This window comes from Budorcas taxicolor, chromosome 15 (assembly GCF_023091745.1).
Source record: "Budorcas taxicolor isolate Tak-1 chromosome 15, Takin1.1, whole genome shotgun sequence".
Lineage (NCBI taxonomy): Eukaryota > Metazoa > Chordata > Mammalia > Artiodactyla > Bovidae > Budorcas > Budorcas taxicolor.
The window spans coordinates 74,527,541-74,547,940 of NC_068924.1; the positions used below are offsets into that span (position 1 = coordinate 74,527,541).

General features: G+C 41.4%; 2 protein-coding genes across 8 annotated transcripts in view; one reads left to right on the plus strand and one right to left on the minus strand.

Moving 5' to 3' along the window:
- Positions 1-932: 932 nt before the first annotated feature.
- HARBI1 (harbinger transposase derived 1) lies at positions 933-10,394 on the minus strand. Of its 2 annotated transcripts, none has more exons than XM_052652781.1 (3): positions 10,293-10,394; positions 8,510-9,323; positions 933-2,629 (listed from the first exon to the last, which is right to left on the minus strand). In XM_052652781.1, the coding sequence occupies exons 2-3, from the start codon at positions 9,177-9,179 to the stop codon at positions 2,250-2,252; spliced, it is 1,050 nt and encodes a 349-aa protein (XP_052508741.1). In that variant the 5' UTR covers positions 9,180-9,323; positions 10,293-10,394; the 3' UTR covers positions 933-2,249. The 2 variants fall into 2 exon arrangements, with proteins under 2 accessions (XP_052508741.1, XP_052508742.1); XM_052652782.1 differs by lacking the exon at positions 10,293-10,394 and adding an exon at positions 10,094-10,180.
- A 327-nt stretch (positions 10,395-10,721) lies between these two features.
- Positions 10,722-20,400, plus strand: part of ATG13 (autophagy related 13) — a 47,351-nt gene continuing 37,672 nt past the window's right edge. For 5 of the 6 annotated variants that reach the window (XM_052652311.1, XM_052652315.1, XM_052652314.1 and 2 more), the window contains exons 1-2: positions 10,722-11,056; positions 11,418-11,530. The gene's annotated coding sequence lies outside the window, so the exon portion shown is untranslated. The remainder of the gene's footprint in view (positions 11,057-11,417; positions 11,531-20,400) is intronic. The other variant, XM_052652313.1, reaches the window with a different exon arrangement.

Sequence of the window (20,400 nt, forward strand, 5' to 3'; positions counted from 1 at the left end):
CTCCTGGGGAAAAACACTGCCAGCCAATATTTAGTCTGTTTGCTAAGTCACTTCAGTCGTGTCCAACTCTGTGCGACCCCATAGACGGCAGCCTACCAGGCTCCCCCATCCCTGGGATTCTCCAGGCAAGAACACTGGAGTGGGTTGCCATTTCCTTCTCCAGTGCATGAAAGTGAAAAGTGAAAGTGAAGTCGCTCGGTCGTGTCCGACTCTTCGAGACCCCATGGACTGCAGCCCACCAGGCTCCTCCGCCCATGGCATTTTCCAGGCGAGCACTGGAGTGGCTGCCACTGCCTTCTCCGTTGGTCTGTTTAGCAGAAAGAAAGCACTTTTGGTGTGCAAGTAATAGACTTGAAAGTGCTAATGAAATCACCCCTAGACTGTTCTTCCCATTGAGGCTTCCTGTCACCAATTGATGAGTTAAGTTGTAAAAACCCCAATTTTCCTTTAATGTAGGTTTTGAAGGCTAGAAGCCTAGGCCCTTTTCAAGATTACACTCCACCTTGCCACTTAACATGCACGGGTGGCAGTAAGCCTTTCCTCTTGCAATATTCATAATGGAACCAAAACTTCATAGGGAAAAATACCCATCTCAGAAAACTTGGAAAGACTGAGTTAAAATATTGCCTTATGAGGGAGACAAAGCAAGCCTGGGTCACAAGCTAAAACTACACAAAGAAAAAAAAACACATAACCAGGCACCTCATTGCATAATGACTAGAACTAAAGTTTCCAGTCTCCTCTCCCTTGTCCACTCCCAGCTCGACGATATCACTATACTTGTCAAGCTCCACCTCCTGCCAAATGGACCCACTCTTTGTAGAGTAGGATGGTGATGGGAAATAGCATTTGGAGTAGAAATAAACAGCAGATAATAATCCATAATTGTTTTTAATCTTGAGGCTGAGTCACCCTCGATTTATTTCCAAATTTCTTCTGTCATCAGCTGTTCATTTCTTTACTTTGAAAATCACCAGATTAACACTGCCAGAGGCAGGTAGGAAAAAATCCAACAGGACAATTCAGAGCGATCACATGGTGAGTGGCTGAGAAACCAGGAACAAAACAAATCTCAGGAAAGTCTCTTTTTTGTCCCAGCAAAGGCACCAATGTGTGAACCTAATTCACACTTTCATTATTCCAATCGGGTTATTTATATATCAGTATAATTTTAGAATAAGACTTGGTGGGGGATTATTTATTTCCTGAGAAATTCTGTCCATCACTTTGCACACAAGATAATTCAAGTAGATCTAACTTCAAAATTAATTTCAAATCAAGAAATTATATCCCTCTTACCTCTCTTTTTTTAAAATACTTTATTCCCTAAACTTTCCTTCTGAACAAGGAATTTCAAAGCAGAATGGCCAAATGGACATTCTAACATCCTGACCATAAGAAATGTGATCCATTTAGATGGGGACTGTCTAAACCTGGGTGAGTCTCCTTTGCCCGTCAATCTATCAGTCTTTAGATCCTCTGTGAAAGTGTAAGCTTTCTGTTTTATCTATATTTGACTTGTCTTTTTTAAGCTGATTGAATTCCTAAACCCACTTAGCCTTTAGCACCTACTCAGGGTTGGAAGTAGGAGATTGGAGTCCAGATGTTCTCCCTGGGAGCTAGGTCCAAGTCAGCTCAATTACCGCAGACAGATTAAGAAGGAGGTTTCAGACTGTCCCTCACATCCTCTTAAAAACGCACACTGCAAACTCAGATTAGAAGCCATTTACTTATGTCAGAAGACCATTCCCCAGCTGAAAATCACTCTTCACACTTGCTTCATATTATGTCTACATAGGTAGGAAATTAGAAAAGCTAAAATACGATCCAAATAATTCAGGACAAATATCGCTTTCTTTTGAAATCTCTAGATAACTGCAACAAACAAAGTGTTCTGTCTGGCTAGATGCTGTTTTCCTCATTGATTCTGTTTTCCTCATTGATTCTGTAAGCATGATATAAATGTCTACAACCAAGGAACTTTCAAATGAGTGAATGGTGCTAACCTGGTGTTCAGTGCATAGCAGGGAACTGTTGGTCTTGGGGGTTTCTGTTTAGTTAATAAATTTGCAAATGAATCAAGATATTCTGGTGTTGACCCAACCCTTCTAAAACACGCAGATTACACGTCAGTTTGTGACAGGTGTCCACACACTCAGTCATGCTAGACGATGGGACCGTGGAGGGGGTACTGAGAGGGGAAGTTTGTCACAGCTCCTAGAAAGCCTCCCTCCTCCCCACCTTCCACATTAGCTGAAGTGAGTGAGCATCAGCTCTTGACGGATGCGATCAGCCTCCAGGTCCAACGACTCCATGTGCTCATACTCCTCCTCGGGGGGCTGTTCCACCGGGCCGGTCACTGGAGAGGACCACACATCCATCCCGTGCTCCAGGGAGATGTTGTGGAGGACACAGCAGGCCAGGATGATGTGGCTGGACTTCTCTGGGGAGTACTGCAGTGCCCCCTTGGATCCATCCAGGCAGCGGAATCGGGAGCAGAGCGTTCGGAAGGTCTTCTCAATCACACTGTGAGTTGCGGAATGGGCCATGTTATAGCGATATTCAGCTGGAGTTTCAGGAATGTGAAGTGGGGTCATGAGCCAGGTGCGGAGAAAGAAGGAACTGTCACCTGTGGGGAAGGCCCAAAGAAATCACAGATGTTTATAACTGGAATGCAAACAAAAAAAGAAAAGCCAGGTGCATATACAGAGAATGGACAAGAATACATAACTGCTTCTGGAGCCGAAGCAGAGCAGGGAAACAGAGAGGGAAATGCTGTGGCATAGAGAAGGCATGCCCATGTTAGGAGCAGGAAGCCAGGCGTCTTGGCTGGGAATACCCTCGGCTAAAACCAACAGGGGAAAAAAGCTGACATGGCTAAAGAAAGCTAAGTCTGATGGAATGTGGGACGGAGGTGAAAGCACTAGAGAAAATGAAATTCTTGAATATTCTTTTTTTCGCCGTGATATGTGGCTTATGAGATCCTAGTTCCCCGACCAGGTATTGAACCTGGGCCCCCAGCAGCAGAAGCACAGAGTCCTAACCACTGGACTGCCAGGCAATTCCAGGATTTTCTAAATTCAGGGATATTGTTCTTTAATAAAAAGTTAGTAGAAACTATCACATAGCAAGCCAATCTTTAAAATCTCCACGGACTTCCCTGGTGGTCCTGTGACTAAGACTCTGCACTCCCAATGCAGGGGGCCCGGGTTCAATCCTTGGTCGGGGAACTAGATCCCACATGACACAACTAAGAGTTTGTATGCCACAGCTAAAGATCCCCCGGGCCGCAACCAAGACCCAGAGCAGCCAAATAAATAAATATTTAAAAATAAAATAAAACCTCTAAAGAGCAAGAGTGCAAGAGAGGAACAGGAAGTTCTGCCAGAAGACCTCAAAACATTTGTGAGGAAAAAAATCTCTAACTTTACCATTAAAATTTCAGGTGTGAAGGCACTACCAGGGGATTCAGAGGATTTTATAGACAATAATCATTCATTCTTCCAGTGCTCAGAAGAATAAAAGTGCCAGCAGAGATGTTCTGCCAACCTAGAAATCACACTCATTAGAACCACACCTTTGTAACAGAGGAACTGGTAGAATTTCACATTAACAAGGAAAGCATAAATATAATAATGCAAATAGTAACAGTCAGGGATAGGGAGGTAAAATCAAAAGTCAATTAAAATAACATATACAAAGCATTTCCTTTAAATGGCTTCTGTATCAATGATCCCGGGAAGCACTAAAAACAAAACTGGTGCGCAGCGTCCCATTACAATAGCACAATGTTTCTACAATGTTTACTTGTCTTGAGTCACTAAATTTGGAAGGTGAAATGTCTCAGATAGAAGAACAAACCCTTAGAAATTTGAGACAAATAGACCTAAGGAATTCCAGCTTGCATACTTGCTGTTCCTCACCCACCATCAATTTCAATAAATAGTTATGGACTGTTCAGAGTGCTAGGCACTGTTCCAAATATATAGAACTCCTTTCTTTTAGGAGCTTACATTTCCAAGAACTGGGTTAACTTTAAATGCAGCTTTTTAACTAAAAACATTACTGAGATACTGACATATAACACTATTAGTTTTAGGTAGACTGGATTAACTTTAATTTTTTCAATTTATTTGTGGCTGCCCTGGGTCCTCATTGCCGTGCGCCGGCTTTCTCTGGACGTGGTGAGCAGAGGCTACTCTCTAGTTGTGGCTTATGAGCTTCTCATTGCAGTGGCTTCTCTTGCTGCGAAGCCCTGGCTCTAGGCACGCGGGCTTCAGGAGCTGTGGTTTCCCGGCTCTAGAGCATAGGCTCAACAGTTGTGTCACACGGGTTTAATTGCTCTGTGGCATGTGGAATTTCCCCAGATTAGGGATCAAACCCATGTTTCCTGCATTGGCAGCTGGATTCTTTACCACTGAGCCACCAGGGAAGCCCCTGGATTAACTTTAAGTATCTGAGATATCAAATATTTTCAAATTGTATATTTGGCTGACTTTTTTCCTCCTAAGTACAACCTTCTTTAATTGTCCCTACCAAATACTGTATATAAAAAACTGATGTTGTAAGTCATAATGAAAATAATATCTATGACACTGAATACCTACTATGTAGTAGGCATCGTATGATCTCTTTTCCAATCCCAGCTCTGCCAGGCAGATATTATTGAACTCATTTTATAAACGAGAAAATAAAAATATATGTCGGCCATCCTATGATCTGTCAGGCACAGGAAGAGGAAGGAGCTGGTCAACTAAATGCTAATAATGCCAGAGGCGGAGTCACTAAAACAATGGTACAATGCTGCAAGAGACAATTAAAAACCATTTAAGATGGATGTCGAGGGACTTCCCTGGCAGTCAGTTGTTAGGACTCTGTGTTTCCAAGGCTCGGGGAATGTGGGTTTGATCCCTGGTCAGGGCACTTCAATCCCACATGCCTCGTGGACAACAAATAAATAAATAAATAAAAAGATGAATGTGAAAACACAGACATGCTAAATATTTGTTAAATGTCACTCTAAGAAACAGTATGAGCTTTAATTGGGTAAACATACAAGACCAGCTAGTTAGTGGTGACCTTTTATAAAACACCCCATCACCATTAACTGGTTATAATCCAGAAAGACAGACACTCAGGAGGGGATTAGGATCAGAATTGCTAAACAGATTATAATTGCTTATATGATCAGTCATCCAAGAGACATTCTGGCAGAGCTTACCCGAAGCTGCTTAACAGGACTAGGTCAAGAGCTGAAGGAATAACTCGGGCTGAACTGTGTGTAGGAGCAGGTACATTTAGAGAGGAAGAATTAGCTGATGCCCTCTGAAGGGGCAGACAAGAATGAGGACGTGAAGGGATGACACCCAAGGTGAAAATATGCTCAACAAACAAACAAAACCCAAGGGAGAATCACAGCTAGTTCTAGGTTTAACAAATCTAGAACTGCTCTACAAATCTGATGGTGTACTTAAGATACAATCAGGCATCTTATCTCTCTTTCTTTTTTCAACATCTTGTCATTCCTCGGAATCCTGACAGTTTTCCCTACATGTGAGACCGGTGTTTTCCAACCATCTATTCATTACAAATGATTTGGGCGACCTGTTAAAAATGATGATCGGATTTTCTTGAAGAATCTCATTTCTGAAGCCTGAAGTGGGTCCCTTTATTTTAAACAAATTTCCCAGATAGGGGACTTCCCTGGTGGTCCAGTGGTTAAGAATTCACCTTTCAATGCAGGGGATAAGGGTTCAATCCTTGGTCGGGGAACTAAGATCCCACATGCTGAGGGGCCGCCTGTACACTGTTACAGCGCAGCCGGTACTCTGGAGCCCATGCTCCACCACTAGAGAAGAGCCCCGTGCCCCGTGCCTCAACTAAGACTGGATGCAGCCAAAAATAAATAAACACATTTTTAAAATTCCCCAGATAACTCTTTTTGATTTGGAAAAATTGTGAAACACTACACTAGTTCACGTTTTCAAACTAGCTTGCCTGTTACAGCTCACGGAGGCTTTTCAAAGGGTCTGTGGTAGAACTGAGGATACGAAAGGAATTAATTTCCACAGCATCAGCTTCTGTGGGTGTACTTCCCTGGCATCGTTAGTGTCTAGCATGTGGCCGGGTACCAAAACTGGCCTTAATAGACATTTGTTAAGTGTGGTTGCAATGTTTCCATCTCTCCCACTTGCACTCTTTCTGTCAAGAGGGCAATCAGAAAAATACATAAAAATTTGTCCAAATTTTTACTTATTTTCAACTATGTCCTGTAAACAACTGAAAAACTACTTTAAAACCATAATTCCAACTGAACCTGGGATCCTCAATTGTGAAGGAAAAGAAAATCAGTAATTGGTACATGACCTTGAAGTCCTAGTGAAAAGACCATTTGCCAAACAGAGTAACTCCTCATATGATTCATTCTAAAAAAAATAAACACAAATGTTTATTTGTGTTTACGTGTTCTGTGCCTTAATTTCCTCTTCTGTGAAAATGCTGACATTAGCATATAACTCCTTAAAAGTTTTTATAAGGATGAAGTGAGATAATCCAAGGCAAAGTACTTACAAGATCGCCTAACTTGGAAGTGCTCAGTCATTTCTAGCTGGCTTTAGAGTTAGGGTACCCAGGTGATGTCACAAGAAATCAGCTTGGAACCCAAGTACTTCCCCACCTGTGGAAGAAGAAGCTGGAAGAGACATTTTCAGTCTTTCCTTCTCTTCTTGGTATGAGTTGTATGAAAATAGAATTTAAAAATTTAGAGTAGGCAAAAGGTGGGATTAAGACAAACATCCAGTAGGGTAACGAGAAGGTGATGCACTGGCAACGGTGTGTAGAAGCAACAACTGAAGAAACTCAGTTGAGTTCCCAGCTGTCTCCCATGGTGCCCTGGCAGCTCCAAACCAGCCAGTATGGCAGCAGTCTCTCTTCACCTGGAAGGGGGGAAGGGTTCTTTTTCTTTTTTTGACCACCTTGTCAGGCGTGTGGGATCTTATTTCTCCGACCAGGGATCAAACCTGAATCCCACGCATTGGAAGCACAGAATCTTAACCACTGGACTTCTGGGAAAGTCCCAAGGAAAGGTTTTTCTTTAACTGTCAGTAAGCATATTAAAGAAAAAAAAAATTCCTGAGCATCTATTACATGTGAAACACTGTGTAATGAGCATGTGCAGTGCAGACTGGCCTTAACAAACCAGGTTAAGATTCATGCTTTTGAAAGAGAGGTCTTCTGATGCTTAATATGCCCCTCCATCTCTCACATATGTTGTATACAAGATAACCCCTGTCTTGTTGCTCACATAAAGAGCAGTGCTTTAGAAATAAAATAAAAAGAGAGCTGCCAGGCTTGAGGGTTTCATCATTGCTAACTAACGTATTCCTCTCAGCTCTACAGTCACATTGGTTTGCACTGCTTTGTACTGAATGGGTTCTTGTTCTACTCAGATCATTACGCCTGGCTTTCCGAGGGCACTTAGGCAGTCAGGTCTATGAAGCGAGTTTCCGTAAGAACTGTATGAATGCACTGTCTACTGTCATTTTCATATAGACATCATGGTGACAGTCACCGATGGCAAAAAGAATACATTTGCACAATACTTCAGAGTGAACTTCCATATATATTCCCTAATCCTAACAATAGATATTACTGCCCTTAGCATTACTTTCACTATTTTACAGAAGATAAAAATGAAGGCTCTGGGACTTCCCTGGTGGTCCAGGGGTTAAGACTCCATGCTCCCAATGCACAAGACCCAGGTTCAATCCCTGGTCAGGCAACTCCATCCCACACACCTCAACAAAGATTCCATGTACTGCAACTAAGACTGGTGCAGCCAAATAAATTCTAAAAAGTTAAGGCTCAATTGCATGAAGGTACTATACTTAACCAGATCTGCACTGATAAGTACTTTGACTTTATTTAAGGGGAATCTTTGTTGTTGTTATTGCTACTGTTGTTTGTGACTACAAAATACTGTTGTTATGCAAGTTCCTGAGTGTTATTTTATTTTACTTATTTCCAAATATGTTCCTCCAAGATAAGTTCTTAGAAGAACTGAGTCAAATCATATGTTTTTAAATGTTAGTGTCTTTTGGGACTTCCCTGGTGGTCCAGTGGTTAAGAATACACCTTCCAATGCTGGGAACTCAGGCTTGATCCCTGGTCCAGAAACTAAGATCTCATGTGCCGAGGGACAACTAAGCCCACATGCAGCAACTCCAGAGAAGGCCCTGAACCTAGAGAAGCCCTCACACTGCAAGGAAGAGCCTGTGTGCCCCAACTAAGACCCCACACAGCCAAATAAATAGATAAATACTTTTTGATGTTAATAAGTGTCTTTTAAATGTTGATTTAAAAAAATTAGGGCTCAGAGAGTTCTCATCCGAGGTCGTGTTGAAAAGAGAACAGGACTGAGACTCAGGTCTATAGACCTCCATATTTCATTCTACTGTCCCAAGTATCTTTTCACTATCTACAGAATGAAGCATTTATACCTCAAACTTACCAAGAAGCCAGCTCTCTTTGTGCATCCCAGCTTCAAACTGACTGCTGAGAGAAGACTGCTGTAGCACAACACAGTCTTGGAGGCTTCCTGGCCAGCTTGTCTCCACAGTCATCAGTGCCCCTCTGATGTCACACACCATCAGGCAATTTAAAGAATGAAGACCTTTACGGTTCACATAGGAAAGGTCTTCAGCATTTGGTGCTTTGATTGCTACATGCATACAGTCAACTACCCCTATGACCCCTGGTATCCCTGCCAACCCATAGAATTCATCCTTCAGAGCCTGCACAGAGGCTTCATTAGCTGGAAAGTGGATGAACTGCGAAGCTCTTTCCACAAGCGCTTCGGTGACGTTGGCAACACATCGACTCATGGATGCCTGACTGATTCCAATAGCGTCTCCCATCCGAGTCTGGAAGGAACCTGAGGTATAGAAGCCCAGGGCTGCAAGGATCTGTGTCTCTGGGCTAATAGCCCTGGATCTCTGAGTAGGTCTAGAAAGGCTCGCCCCCAAGAGCTCCACCAAGTAATAAATGAACGGTCGTGGAAACCCATACATGGACATCAAGTATTCATCCGTCACATCATCCAGCTTAAAGCGGTCCAATGTCCGGTGACCTCGGCCATATAGCAAGAGATCACAGTCAAGTACTGTTATTGGTATAGCCATGGTACATGTAAATGTTTCTTTCCCTCTGCTACTTTTCCTGAACTCTTTCCAGTGAAGATGCTGATGAAAGAAAGTATTTAAGGAAGTGTCAGAATTCAACGGCTAACCGTCATTTAAGTGCCTGTGGTATTTATAATCTTCTCTCTGTAAAGGTTAAACAAAACAAAACAAAAAAAGCAAGACATTAGACACTCACCGAAGACTTTAAAGTGATTCAAAGACCACAACAGATTCTTTTCTCAAATTTCCATTTTGTTCAAGCAAAAGGTGCTATAACTGTTAACTCTGGGATTTTCTCCACTAACTCACGACCACAGGACGGGCTTGCTTTGGCTTGGAGAATGGGAGTTGAGTATTGGTGGCTCATTTAGTGCCTGCATGGTACTCGAACAGCTTTCCTCCTAGCTCAGTTGGTAAAGAATCTGCCTGCAATGCAGGAGACCCAGGTTAAATTCCTGGGTTGGGAAGATCCTCTGGAGAAGGAACTGGCAACCCACTCCAGTATTCTTGCCTGGAGAATCCTATGGACAGAGAAGCCTGGCAGGCTACAGTCCATGGGGTCGCAAGAGTCGACGTGACTTAGCAACTAAACCACCACAACCGGAACTGGGAAGAGCAAAAGGTTAATGGAGGTGATGGCATAATTATTCACAAAGTAAGAGGTCTGCTCCTAAGTAGACAGGCCACGAAGCAGCTGACACACGTCATATGTACTCAGGACAGAGATTAGTCACGGCGGGATTCATGACCCAAACCCCTCTGGCTCCACAGCATGAGTAAGGGGTAAAGAGACGGGGCTTCAAACCCGTCTAACAGGGAAGAAGGGGCAAAAAAAAAAAAAAAAAAAAAAACCGCCCACGACCCAGGCTGGTCGATGGAGATTACGTGCTCTTAACAAAAGGCTTTCTCCTCACCCCAAGAAACCCAAATCGTGAGGCTGAGAGCTAGGAAGCAGAGAAGATCAGGCAGGTGGGAAGGAAGGCGCAGAAGAGGAGGCTGGGAGAGCGAGGGGCTAACACGCAACTCCACCTCAAAGGCTTTGAAAAGCTGACTTAGAAGTGGATACGGAAGTGTGATGGTCCCGGCACAAGTCAGCCGAGGCCGCTCACCCACCTCTGCGCGGCTGCCCGGTTACCCGTCACACTCCCCAACCACCCAGCCGGGCCCGGCCCGCCTCCGGAACCTGCGGCCGAAGACAAACCGCCACGGCGCTCAGTATAGGCCCCGCCCCTCCGCGTCAGTGCCCGCCCCGAGCCGCGTCCTCTCTGCTGCCGCCGCCGCGACCTGCGATTCGTTAACGCACATTCCACACACGGCCCAAACTTGCGCGCTCTTCCAGCCCCTCTTCCTCTCGCCGCTGTTTACGCCTTTCTTTTCTGAGACGCTTGAAGAGATTGGGGAGTCAGACTTGTATGGTAAGGAAGCCAGTTTTTACGGGCACATCAAAGAGGAAGAAGATTAAGTAGGGCATCCACGTTGTAGCGAAAGTGCGACTGATGTTAGGTAGCTGTACTTCCCCCGTAGCCCTCTTCCTCCCCCGGCCGTCAGCGAAGCGGATGAAAACAAACACTAACGATGGCGGCACTGGGAAGCGACCGGCGGCTGGGCTTAAGGCAGGACTGATCGCTTGAGCTGTGAGGGAAGCCTTGAAGAGAGCCTGGTAGACGTGAGTGCGACGACTCGCGCAGTCTTGGGAACGAAATTCCCGAGGCCTGCGAGCCACGAGGCTTCCGAGGTGAGAGGTATTATCTGCGACCCGTGCTGTCCCTGCAGCTCCGGAGCGCGGAGCCCTCAGCCAGGAGACGCAGCTGGCCGGCCCCAGGCCCCGGCCTCCGTAATGAGAGCTCCGAGCCACTCTCTGTGTCGCAGCTTCACAGGTACTAACTTGGGGAGGGAATACGCCCCCGGGTCTCTCAGCGCCCCCGGGTGGGAGGCTCTGGATCTGCGGCCTGTCGGGTACCTCCTGGCGAAGCCGAAGCCTGCTAGCTGTAGGTCAGTCCCCTGAGCTTTGGTTGGGAAATCGGGTCAGTGTAGGCCCAATTGGCCCTTGATCATTCTCAGCCCTTACCAAGATCCCCAGAGCTTTTGACTACTTTCTCAGTTCTTTGGGTTAAATTGTAAGGCTTTTCTGGAGGGAATTTGCGGGGCCACACCTCTGTGGTTGGGTGCCAGTATGAAAAAGATAGGTTTTCAGTCAATCAAGATTTGTTGAGTGCCAAATATGTACTCCGCGTGTAGGTGAGGGAGACTGTTGACTAGTGAAAAAAGGGACCCAAGGTTCACGACTCTCTTACTGGCAGTGGAACGACCTGTGGAAACCTGCGATCCATTCTCATTAAATAAATCTCTGGGTAAGTGGCCAAGCACCTTCCTGGGATTCATCACTAACTTATCTCAGTTTTCACTTTCCCAGTCAGTTATTCACCAAGTTTTCCTGACCAATTCATGTAGCGTTTCATTTTAGTATTTCTTCCTCTTCTGGCTATCCCACAGCCAGAGAGAAAGGGGTGGAAGGTGGGGCGGTGGGATGGGGGGGGAGATACGAATGAACGAATATGTGAAGAACAAAAGTACCTATTTTCTCAGTATAATTAGTTTAATAAGTTTAAAAGTCTTCTCCTAAGGTGATAGAATTTATTGAACACTTCAATGGGAGATGTGCAGTAATATAATAAGCAACAGATCCTTTCTTTACACTAAATTAACTCCAGGTTATTGTGCGTTGTTTTATGTCTTAGTCCTTTTCAAAAAATATGTGAATATTGTGGCTCCAACTGAATTATAAGTTTTTCTTTGTTTCTTTCAACTCCATTTTTCAGCTGAGCAGAAGTCTTGTTAAATGCTTGTGGAATGGAATCCTGAGTTAGTATTTTACCTAGTGGATGATGAATAAGTGCTAAAGCAAGTGTCATATATTCTGATCTGTATAGTAGAATGTGTGTGGTTAATTCTCTTGCTGTTTTCAAGAGAATTGGATCTAAAGTTAAGACTGCTGTGGCAACTTTTGAGATTTATATTTCATGAAAGTTGCAATTACTGTACTTACCCCTAACAGTTCCTATTGTATATTTGTATTTTTTTTCCCTTGGGTTGTTATTAAGATATGCAAAAACTACAGGTCTGCAGCTATTAAATAATCCAAATTATAGATTTTTTTATTTAAGGCCTAGGAATCAGCTGGACACAGTTCAGTCTTACTATATACACATCCTGGGGTTGTACTGTATGGAGGTACAGGGCAATAATCTCTTTTTTTCCATTGTCTTACCTGCTTGCATCCACCCAACTGCCTTAGTTTATGACCTCCATGACCCAGAACAGGGAGTCCATAGTCTAAATGCAAAAAGAAGCCTAAGACATTAGTATTGAGCTTCCAAAGACCTGATTATACTTGAGTGAGTTTTCAAAGATAATTTTGACTAATCAGAAAATGCAACCGCTGTAGAACTTATTGCTCTCACTTGATAAAGTTCATTACCGATGTTCTGCAGTTACATTTTGTTCCAGTTGTAGTGGAAGTTACTTATTTTGGAATTTTCATCTGGAGGGAATTTATTTAATCTTAGTAATACCTGGAAATCCCTTAAACTTCATTTTTAAATATTTATTTTACTTTTTAAACACTTTTTACTTTATTATAGAAGAGTTGAAAATGACATCATTACACTATGGTTGGAGCACTGCTTAGATCCCAGAGAATGAAGAGTTCACCTAAAAAATTCCTCACTGTTATGACCCTTTATTATTCAGCTTTAAAAAAAAGGTACAGAAACTCACTGATAAGAAATACAAGCTATTCAGGTAATATTTGAATTACCATATTGTTTAAGACTCTTTTGACTTGTTTGTTGACTTGAGAGTCTTAAAATATGTATACTAAAAGTTTATTCTTGGAAAAAGCTTACCTAAACTTTATGTGTGGATGATTTAGAAGTAATTTCCAATTTTTGGTGATGAGTTGAATAAGGTGAATTTCCATAGGACACCGTCTTTTCTTGCATGGATTTAATAGAGGAGAGGGTTCATGGGGTTTTGATCTTTGCCTCCTCTTTGTCAAATCATAGACAACAATAAAAACGGCAAGTAGTCACTGATGGTATAAAGGCAGTGTAGCCAAGGAGAATACAAAGACGACTAGCTAGTCCTCTGTGACCAAGGGGAATAGAGCAAGTTTTCTTGGGAATTCTCTAGCGGTCCAGTGGTCAGGACTCTGAACTTCCCCTGCAGGAGCCATGGGTTCTGTCCCTAGTGGGGGAACTGAGATCCCTCATGCCACGCTGCAAACAAACAAACAAACAAAAAGAAACTTAAAAATTTAGGTTTTAAATCTTAAAAGTATTTTAAATCCCTTAAAAGGACTTAAAATTAGTTTTAAATTGTTTTTAACTGTAGAGTAAATGTGGACCAGTTTACTAGTGAAATCCCTGAAATGCCAGAGTAAGTGGCACCAGAAATTTGTTTTTGCCCTGGTCGTGTCCCCCCTATGCCCTTGGTTACAAGCGATGGGATAAGAGGATAAGAGGAAACTTCCCGGGCGGTCCAGTGGTTAAGACTGAGCTTCCACTGCAGGGGGCATGGGTTTCATCCCTGATCAGACTAAGATCCTACATGCCCTGACACAGCCAAACAAATTAATAAGAGCAAGGATACGATTGTGAATCACCATTACATAGAAAAACAACTAAATTAACATGGAATAGTTAATCTGTCAGTTGTATCTTAGTAAAAGTAAAGGTAAATAAAGAATTTATAAGCAACCTAGATGTCCACCGACAGATGAATGGATCAAGTAGTTATGGTACATATATACAATGCAGTATTACTCAGCCATAAAAAGGAATTAATCTGAGTTAGTTCTAGTGAGGTGAATGAACCTGGAGCCTGTTAAACAGAGTGAAGTAAGTCAGAAAAACAAATATCATGTATTAATGTATATATATGGAATGTAGAAAAATGGTACTGATGAACCTGTTTGCAGGGCAAAAAGAGCGGCTCAGACATCGAGAACAAACTTATGAATACAGCGAGGGGAGGACCTGGATGAATTGAGAGAGTAAAATAGATAATGGAAAGTTGCTGTATAACACAGAGAGCTTACCCTGGTGCTCTGTGACAACCTAGAGGGGTGGGATGGGGTGGGAGGTGGGAGGCGGAGGTTCAAGAGGGAGGGGACATCTGTATACCTATGGCTGATTCATGTTGTTTAATGGCAGAAACCAACACAACATTGTAAAGCAATTATCCTCCAGTTACAAATAAATAAATTATCCTCCAATTATAAATAAATAACATTTCAAAACATTATGTAAATTAAGAAAAGGAATTTAGAGAAGTGATAACCCAGTATTCTTGTTTTGGAAAATACTGCTTTCACATTTGACTTTTGATTCATACAAATATAAAAGAAAGAAAGTTAAAAATCGTATTATACCCTCAGGCTTAAGGTTTGTCCCCAGCCTCACCTTCCTTCTCTGTTGCCCACAGCTATTAGGTCTTTAGAAGATGTTAAGTTGAGAAATACTTGTAGAGGTTTAGAAGTCTTGTTTTAAGTATAAGCTTAAGGAGGTTTTTACCCTTTATTTCTGTTGGATTTTTCAAGAAATCAGATATTGGCCTTATTTATTCTTTAGACTAGTTTTTAAATTGTTCATAGTTAATCAGACACAGCTTTTATCTTTATTCCCACCTCCCATTTTCTGTTGGTTTATTTTATCTGATTTCTTAAATTGGATACTTATTTGAGGCTTTTGTTTTTTTAGTTATAAATGCATTTAAGGCTGTAAATTTTCTTCTGACTTCTTTGTCTCATTTGTTGTCAAATATTCTTCATTTTGTTAATTTCCAGACCATTTGTAACTGGTTTTTATTTCAATATTTATTATAAAAAGATTTCTAATGTATACATAGTTAACTTTTTATTATGTTTCTAGTTTGCTTGGAAAGAAAATTTTTTAGATGGTCAAGAACATGATCAATTTATGGTGTCCCTTGAACTGAGATCCCTCATGCCACACTGTGTGGCCTAAAAAAATTTTTTTTAATAAAATAAAAAGTCTATGTTAAAAATTAGAAAACATAGAAATTACTTTTTCAGTGATCAGTGTTAACTTTTCCCAGTTTTAAGGGCTAGAGATATTATCTGGGATCATTTTTGTATGGTGTCTTGCCAAATTATTCAGCTGTTACTTTGAAATTATTTGCCCCTTCCTTTCTTTATTGACTGCCTCACCTTAATCCAGTGTTACCACCACTCTCATCTGGATTACTGGAATGTCTTCCTAGATGGTCTTCATCTCCCCTTCTCTGTAGTCAGATTAATGTCCTTAAATTGTTACCTGTAGAAGAATTTCCATTGACTCCCTCCTGATACACTGTTAGTCTCTTTTGCCCACTTTTATGTCTCCCTACTAATCTGGACTGATTGTACTTATCTAATTTATTTTGCTTTACCTCTTTACATGAAAATTCTCAGCTATACAGTTCCTAATTTGCTTCTCCCTCTTTCTTTTTCCTCTCCAATCTGGGATTCCAGTTACACATGTTAGACCTTTCCCTGTGTCCTTAGTATCTCAGATAACCTCACGTATCATTTTGTACCTACTGTCATGATATAACTAAACACCTTAAATAGTATCCTTTCACACTCAAAAGTATCCCCAGTTTGTGGTCACTCCTTATCTCTCGTACATTCCCTCATACACTTTTCCATATTTCCCATCCATTTGTCTCTCTATGCTTTGTTTTGGATATTTTCCTTCAGTCTATATTTCCTTTCAATATTTCTATCTTCTGCTGATCTGATCTGCTGTTAGACTCAACCATTGAGTTCTTAAATTAGCGTTTTATTTTTTAGTTCTAGAGTTTCTGTTTGGTTCTTTTTATAGATTTTTGTTCTCTGTCCAAATTCTCAATTTTGTCCTTCATTTAATTGAACATATTGCATAGTAATTTTGAGGTCTGTGTTGATAACTGTTAATGTTTCTGATGTCTTTTGGATTTTGGTCACTTGTGTTTGTCTCTATGAGTGCCTAATTTACTTTAACATATGCCAGAAATTGTATATGAAAAATTATAGAGATAATTTGGGGTAGGATAACACAATTTTCTTTCAGCAAGAAATTACCTTTGCTTTTGTCAGAGGCTAAGGGCCCACCTTATTCGACACTGTTGAAGCTGAATGATGTTTAAAACTTTTCACATACAAATGAACTACAGCTATGTGCAACTATTATCAATGATGCTCATAAATATAATATTAATAGTAAATGAAATAAATCAGACACAACCATTTATATGAAATTCTGAAACAGGTAAAGCCAGTCTGTGGTGACTGAGTCAGAACAGTGGCTTCTATTGGGAGGTGATGGCTGAACGGAGACCCTGGGGGAGTCTGGGTGCTGCTGTTGTGCTGTGCCTCATCTGTGTGCCAGTTGCACTGGTGGGATTGCCTTGTGGAAGTGTATCAGGTTGTAATCTAATGTATGTACACTTCTCTGGGTGTATGTTTTCAATTAAAAAGCTTACTTTAGTGAAAAAATTTTCATAATAAAACTTAAAAAAATTAGCTTGAAGACTTACAAATTACAGCTACACTGGTTTTCTGAGAGAAGAACTACTATCCACTATTTTTGGAAATTAAAAAAAAAAGTTAAATATAGCAACAGCCTTTTTTTCTGGGTTATTTATTATGGGTTAAAAGGGAAAAGAGTAACAAGGAAATAAAAGAGAATCATGTTAACACAAAAACTTGCCCATGAGTGTTCTTAGCAGTATTGTTCATAATAGCCAAAAAGAGGAAGCAACTTAAATGCCCATCACTTGATGAGTCAGTTAACACAATGTAATCCGTCCATTCAGTGGAATATTCAGTTCAGTTTGGTCGCTCAGCCGTGTCTGACTCTTTGCGACCCCATGAATCGCAGCACGCCAGGCCTCCCGGTCCATCACCAACTCCCGGAGTTCACTCAAACTCAGGTCCATCGAGTCGGTGATGCCATCCAGCCATCTCATCTTCTGTCAGCCCCTTCTCCTCCTGACCCCAATCCCTCCCAGCATCAGGGTCTTTTCCAGTGAGTCAACTCTTCTCATGAGGTGGCCAAAGGACTGGAGTTTCAGCTTTAGCATCGTTCTTTCCAAAGAAATCCCAGGGCTGATCTTCAGAATGGACTGGTTGGATCTCCTTGCAGTCCAAGCGACTCTCAAGAGTCTTCTCCAACACCACTGTTCAAAAGCATCAGTTCTTCGGCACTTAGCCTTCTTCACAGTCCAACTTGCACATCCATACATGACTACTGGAAAAACCATAGTCTTGACTAGACGGACCTCTTTTGGCAATTAAGCCATAAAAAGGAATGATGTACTGACACACGCTCCAATATAGGGTGAACCTTGAAAATACGCCCAGTGAAGGAAGCAAGTCACATTTCCTTTATGAGAAAATTCCAGAATAAGCAAGTCCATAGGCATAAAGTATACTAGTGGTTGCCAAGGAGAATGAGAAGGGGAATGACAGATAACAGATGTGGGATTCTTTTCAGTGTGATAAAAATTGGGGGATGGCTGTACATCCTTATGAATATACTAAAAAACACCAAACTGTAAACTATAAAACCGTGAATTTTATGGTGTGTGAGTTATAACTGTTAAGAAAAGCTATATAAAGTGATCCTTTAAAAAATTTTGACCCACCACCTTTCCCAGCATTCTAAATCAACATGTTTAACAACTTCACAAGTAAGCATATTTTCTTCTAGGGTGCCAAATCTCCTACCTCCGATGTGTAGGCTCTTACATTGTCTTGTTCTTTTGAGTTCTTGGTGTTCTATTTCCATGGGCAATCCATAAGTTTTTAAATTCTGAAATCATCCAGCTAAAAGTTGGAAGGAAGGGTTATAAGTGGCCTGGCTGTCAACAATCCAGATCTGTGAAAGTTTCTCTCAAGGCTCCTTCAAACTTTCTTCAGCCTGTTTCTAGGGGTTTCGGTGGTTCTAAACAACTTTTTAGGTTAGTTTCTTGGCTTTTTGTTTCCTTACTATTCATGTAGGTGATGTAAATTTTGGATCTTCTATCTTTGTACCTTACTGACTTATTCTTTTGAAGTTTTAGAGTGACTTCCCCACCTCCCAACCTTGCCCTGATAGATGGCAAACCTGCTTATTGCTTCTCTAGGGTCCTTCTTGGAGAAGGCAATGGCACCCCACTCCAGTACTCTTGCCTGGAAAATCCCATGGACAGAGGAGCCTGGTAGGCTGCAGTCCATGGGGTCGCTAAGGGTCGGACAAGACTGAGCAACTTCACTTTCACTTTTCACTTTCATGCATTGGAGAAGGAAATGGCAACCCACTCCAGTGTTCTTGCCTGGAGAATCCCAGGGATGAGGGAGCCTGGTGGGCTTCCGTCTGTGGGGTCGCACAGAGTCGGGCACGACTGTAGCGACTTAGCAGCAGCAGCAGGGTTCTTCTGGTCTCTGATCAAGGAGCACTTGACTCTGGGGTTTTATGCAGGTTTCTACCTGCTTACAAGCTTGAGTTATGATGGCCCACCAGCTGTAGTCGTGTTCTCATGTGTTCATTACAAGAACCTGAGCTTGCTCCCCATAGGCCTCAGCTCCCTGTCATCAGTTTTCCCTTATATTGATGGCTTTAACTCACCTTTTCTCTGGAAGCTGCAATTTTTCAATCTTTCTAGTTTAGCTGGGTATCAAGACCTTTTTTATTTTCATATTTTATCTGCATTTTTATGTGCTTGTAGTGGCAGGTAGTGGGGGCGACTGATAACATCAGGTCAGTCCATATTGCTGTCAGACCTCCTCCTCAAAGATTTTAAGCTCATGTCTGTCATAGTACAGTGCAATAAACTCTATGTCTCATTTACTCTCTAGGCAAGGATATCCCGTGATGGGATCTTAGAAGTACAGCTAGAGCAGTCATTCAGATGTTTGAAAAATTGTATTTTCAATAGGTCTACAAGGAGATATAAAACTTTTATGCTGGGTGAAAATTAGTTAAGATCTTTACCCTACTATAGCCCATTTGATGAGAATGAATTTTGTTTCTGAATTTAAAATTTTTTTGAAAAATGAAGGGAATACAGAAAAATTGTAGAAATATAACTGAGCTTTCATATACTCTTCAGCTTGGTTCACATACAGTTCTCTCTTGGCCACACTGCTTTACTTTTCTCTGTCAGTGTCACACAGTGTATAACAGAGTAACACACAATTTCTTTTTTCCCCTGGATTCTTGAGAAAAGTTACTTTAGAGTAACGTTTAGAGTAAGAACATGACCAAAGTGTAATTGTATCAAATTCAAGAAATTTAATATTGATGCAATGCCCTTAGTAGTATATAGTCAGTATTCAAATGTTGCCGAATAGTTTTCATACTGTCCATTATAGCAAGTTTAAAAAAAAAGTCCTGGATCAAGGATTGCGTTTAGTTGTGATACCTCTTGTATTGCCTTTATTCTGTAATAGTTCTTCAGACATTTTTCTCACTTTAAGATTGACAGTTTTTGAAGAGTAAAAGCGCCTTATTGTGTACAAGTTCTTGTCTTGCAATGGAAGCTCGTCTGGTTGCTTCCTTGTGGTTAGGTGTGGGTTATACAACTGACTAGAAAAGTCCATAAGTGTCATGTCGTTCTCACTGCATCACAGCAAGAGAGTGTAATGTCAGTTTTTCAGTTGTTGGTATGTTTCTCTGATTACTTTATTAAGATTGTGTTCACTGATGACTCTGTAATTAATAGTCATCCACATGAAGACTGTTAATATACCATTTGCCAACAAACACATTTTCATGCCATGAATTTATCATCCCCTGGTGATTTGCTTGAACCAGTTAGTCCTGCAGTGGTTGCAAAATGGGTGATTTTTCTAATAATTTTTATTTCTTATACATTTACTAATTGGCAGTTTACAGGGAAGAAGTATCTTTTTGCCCCCATTTATTATAGAATTGCCTCTGAAACCAGTGTTGGAGAAAATATGAAAATTCTTGCTATATAATAATGACTATGGCAAGAAAAGCTTATCTCTGCTCTTTCACAATGTTAGCTGAAGAAGTAAATGTAAAATTGTCAGTTTTAATTTCGGTGTTCCCCATACTTACATACTGCATGAGAAACATGAGTTTAAAAACACTTGATGGTAGAGAGTGTTATTTAAATACTTATCAATCTTGAAAATGTTTGTGCTAAGTGTTTGTCAGCAAAAAAAAATTTT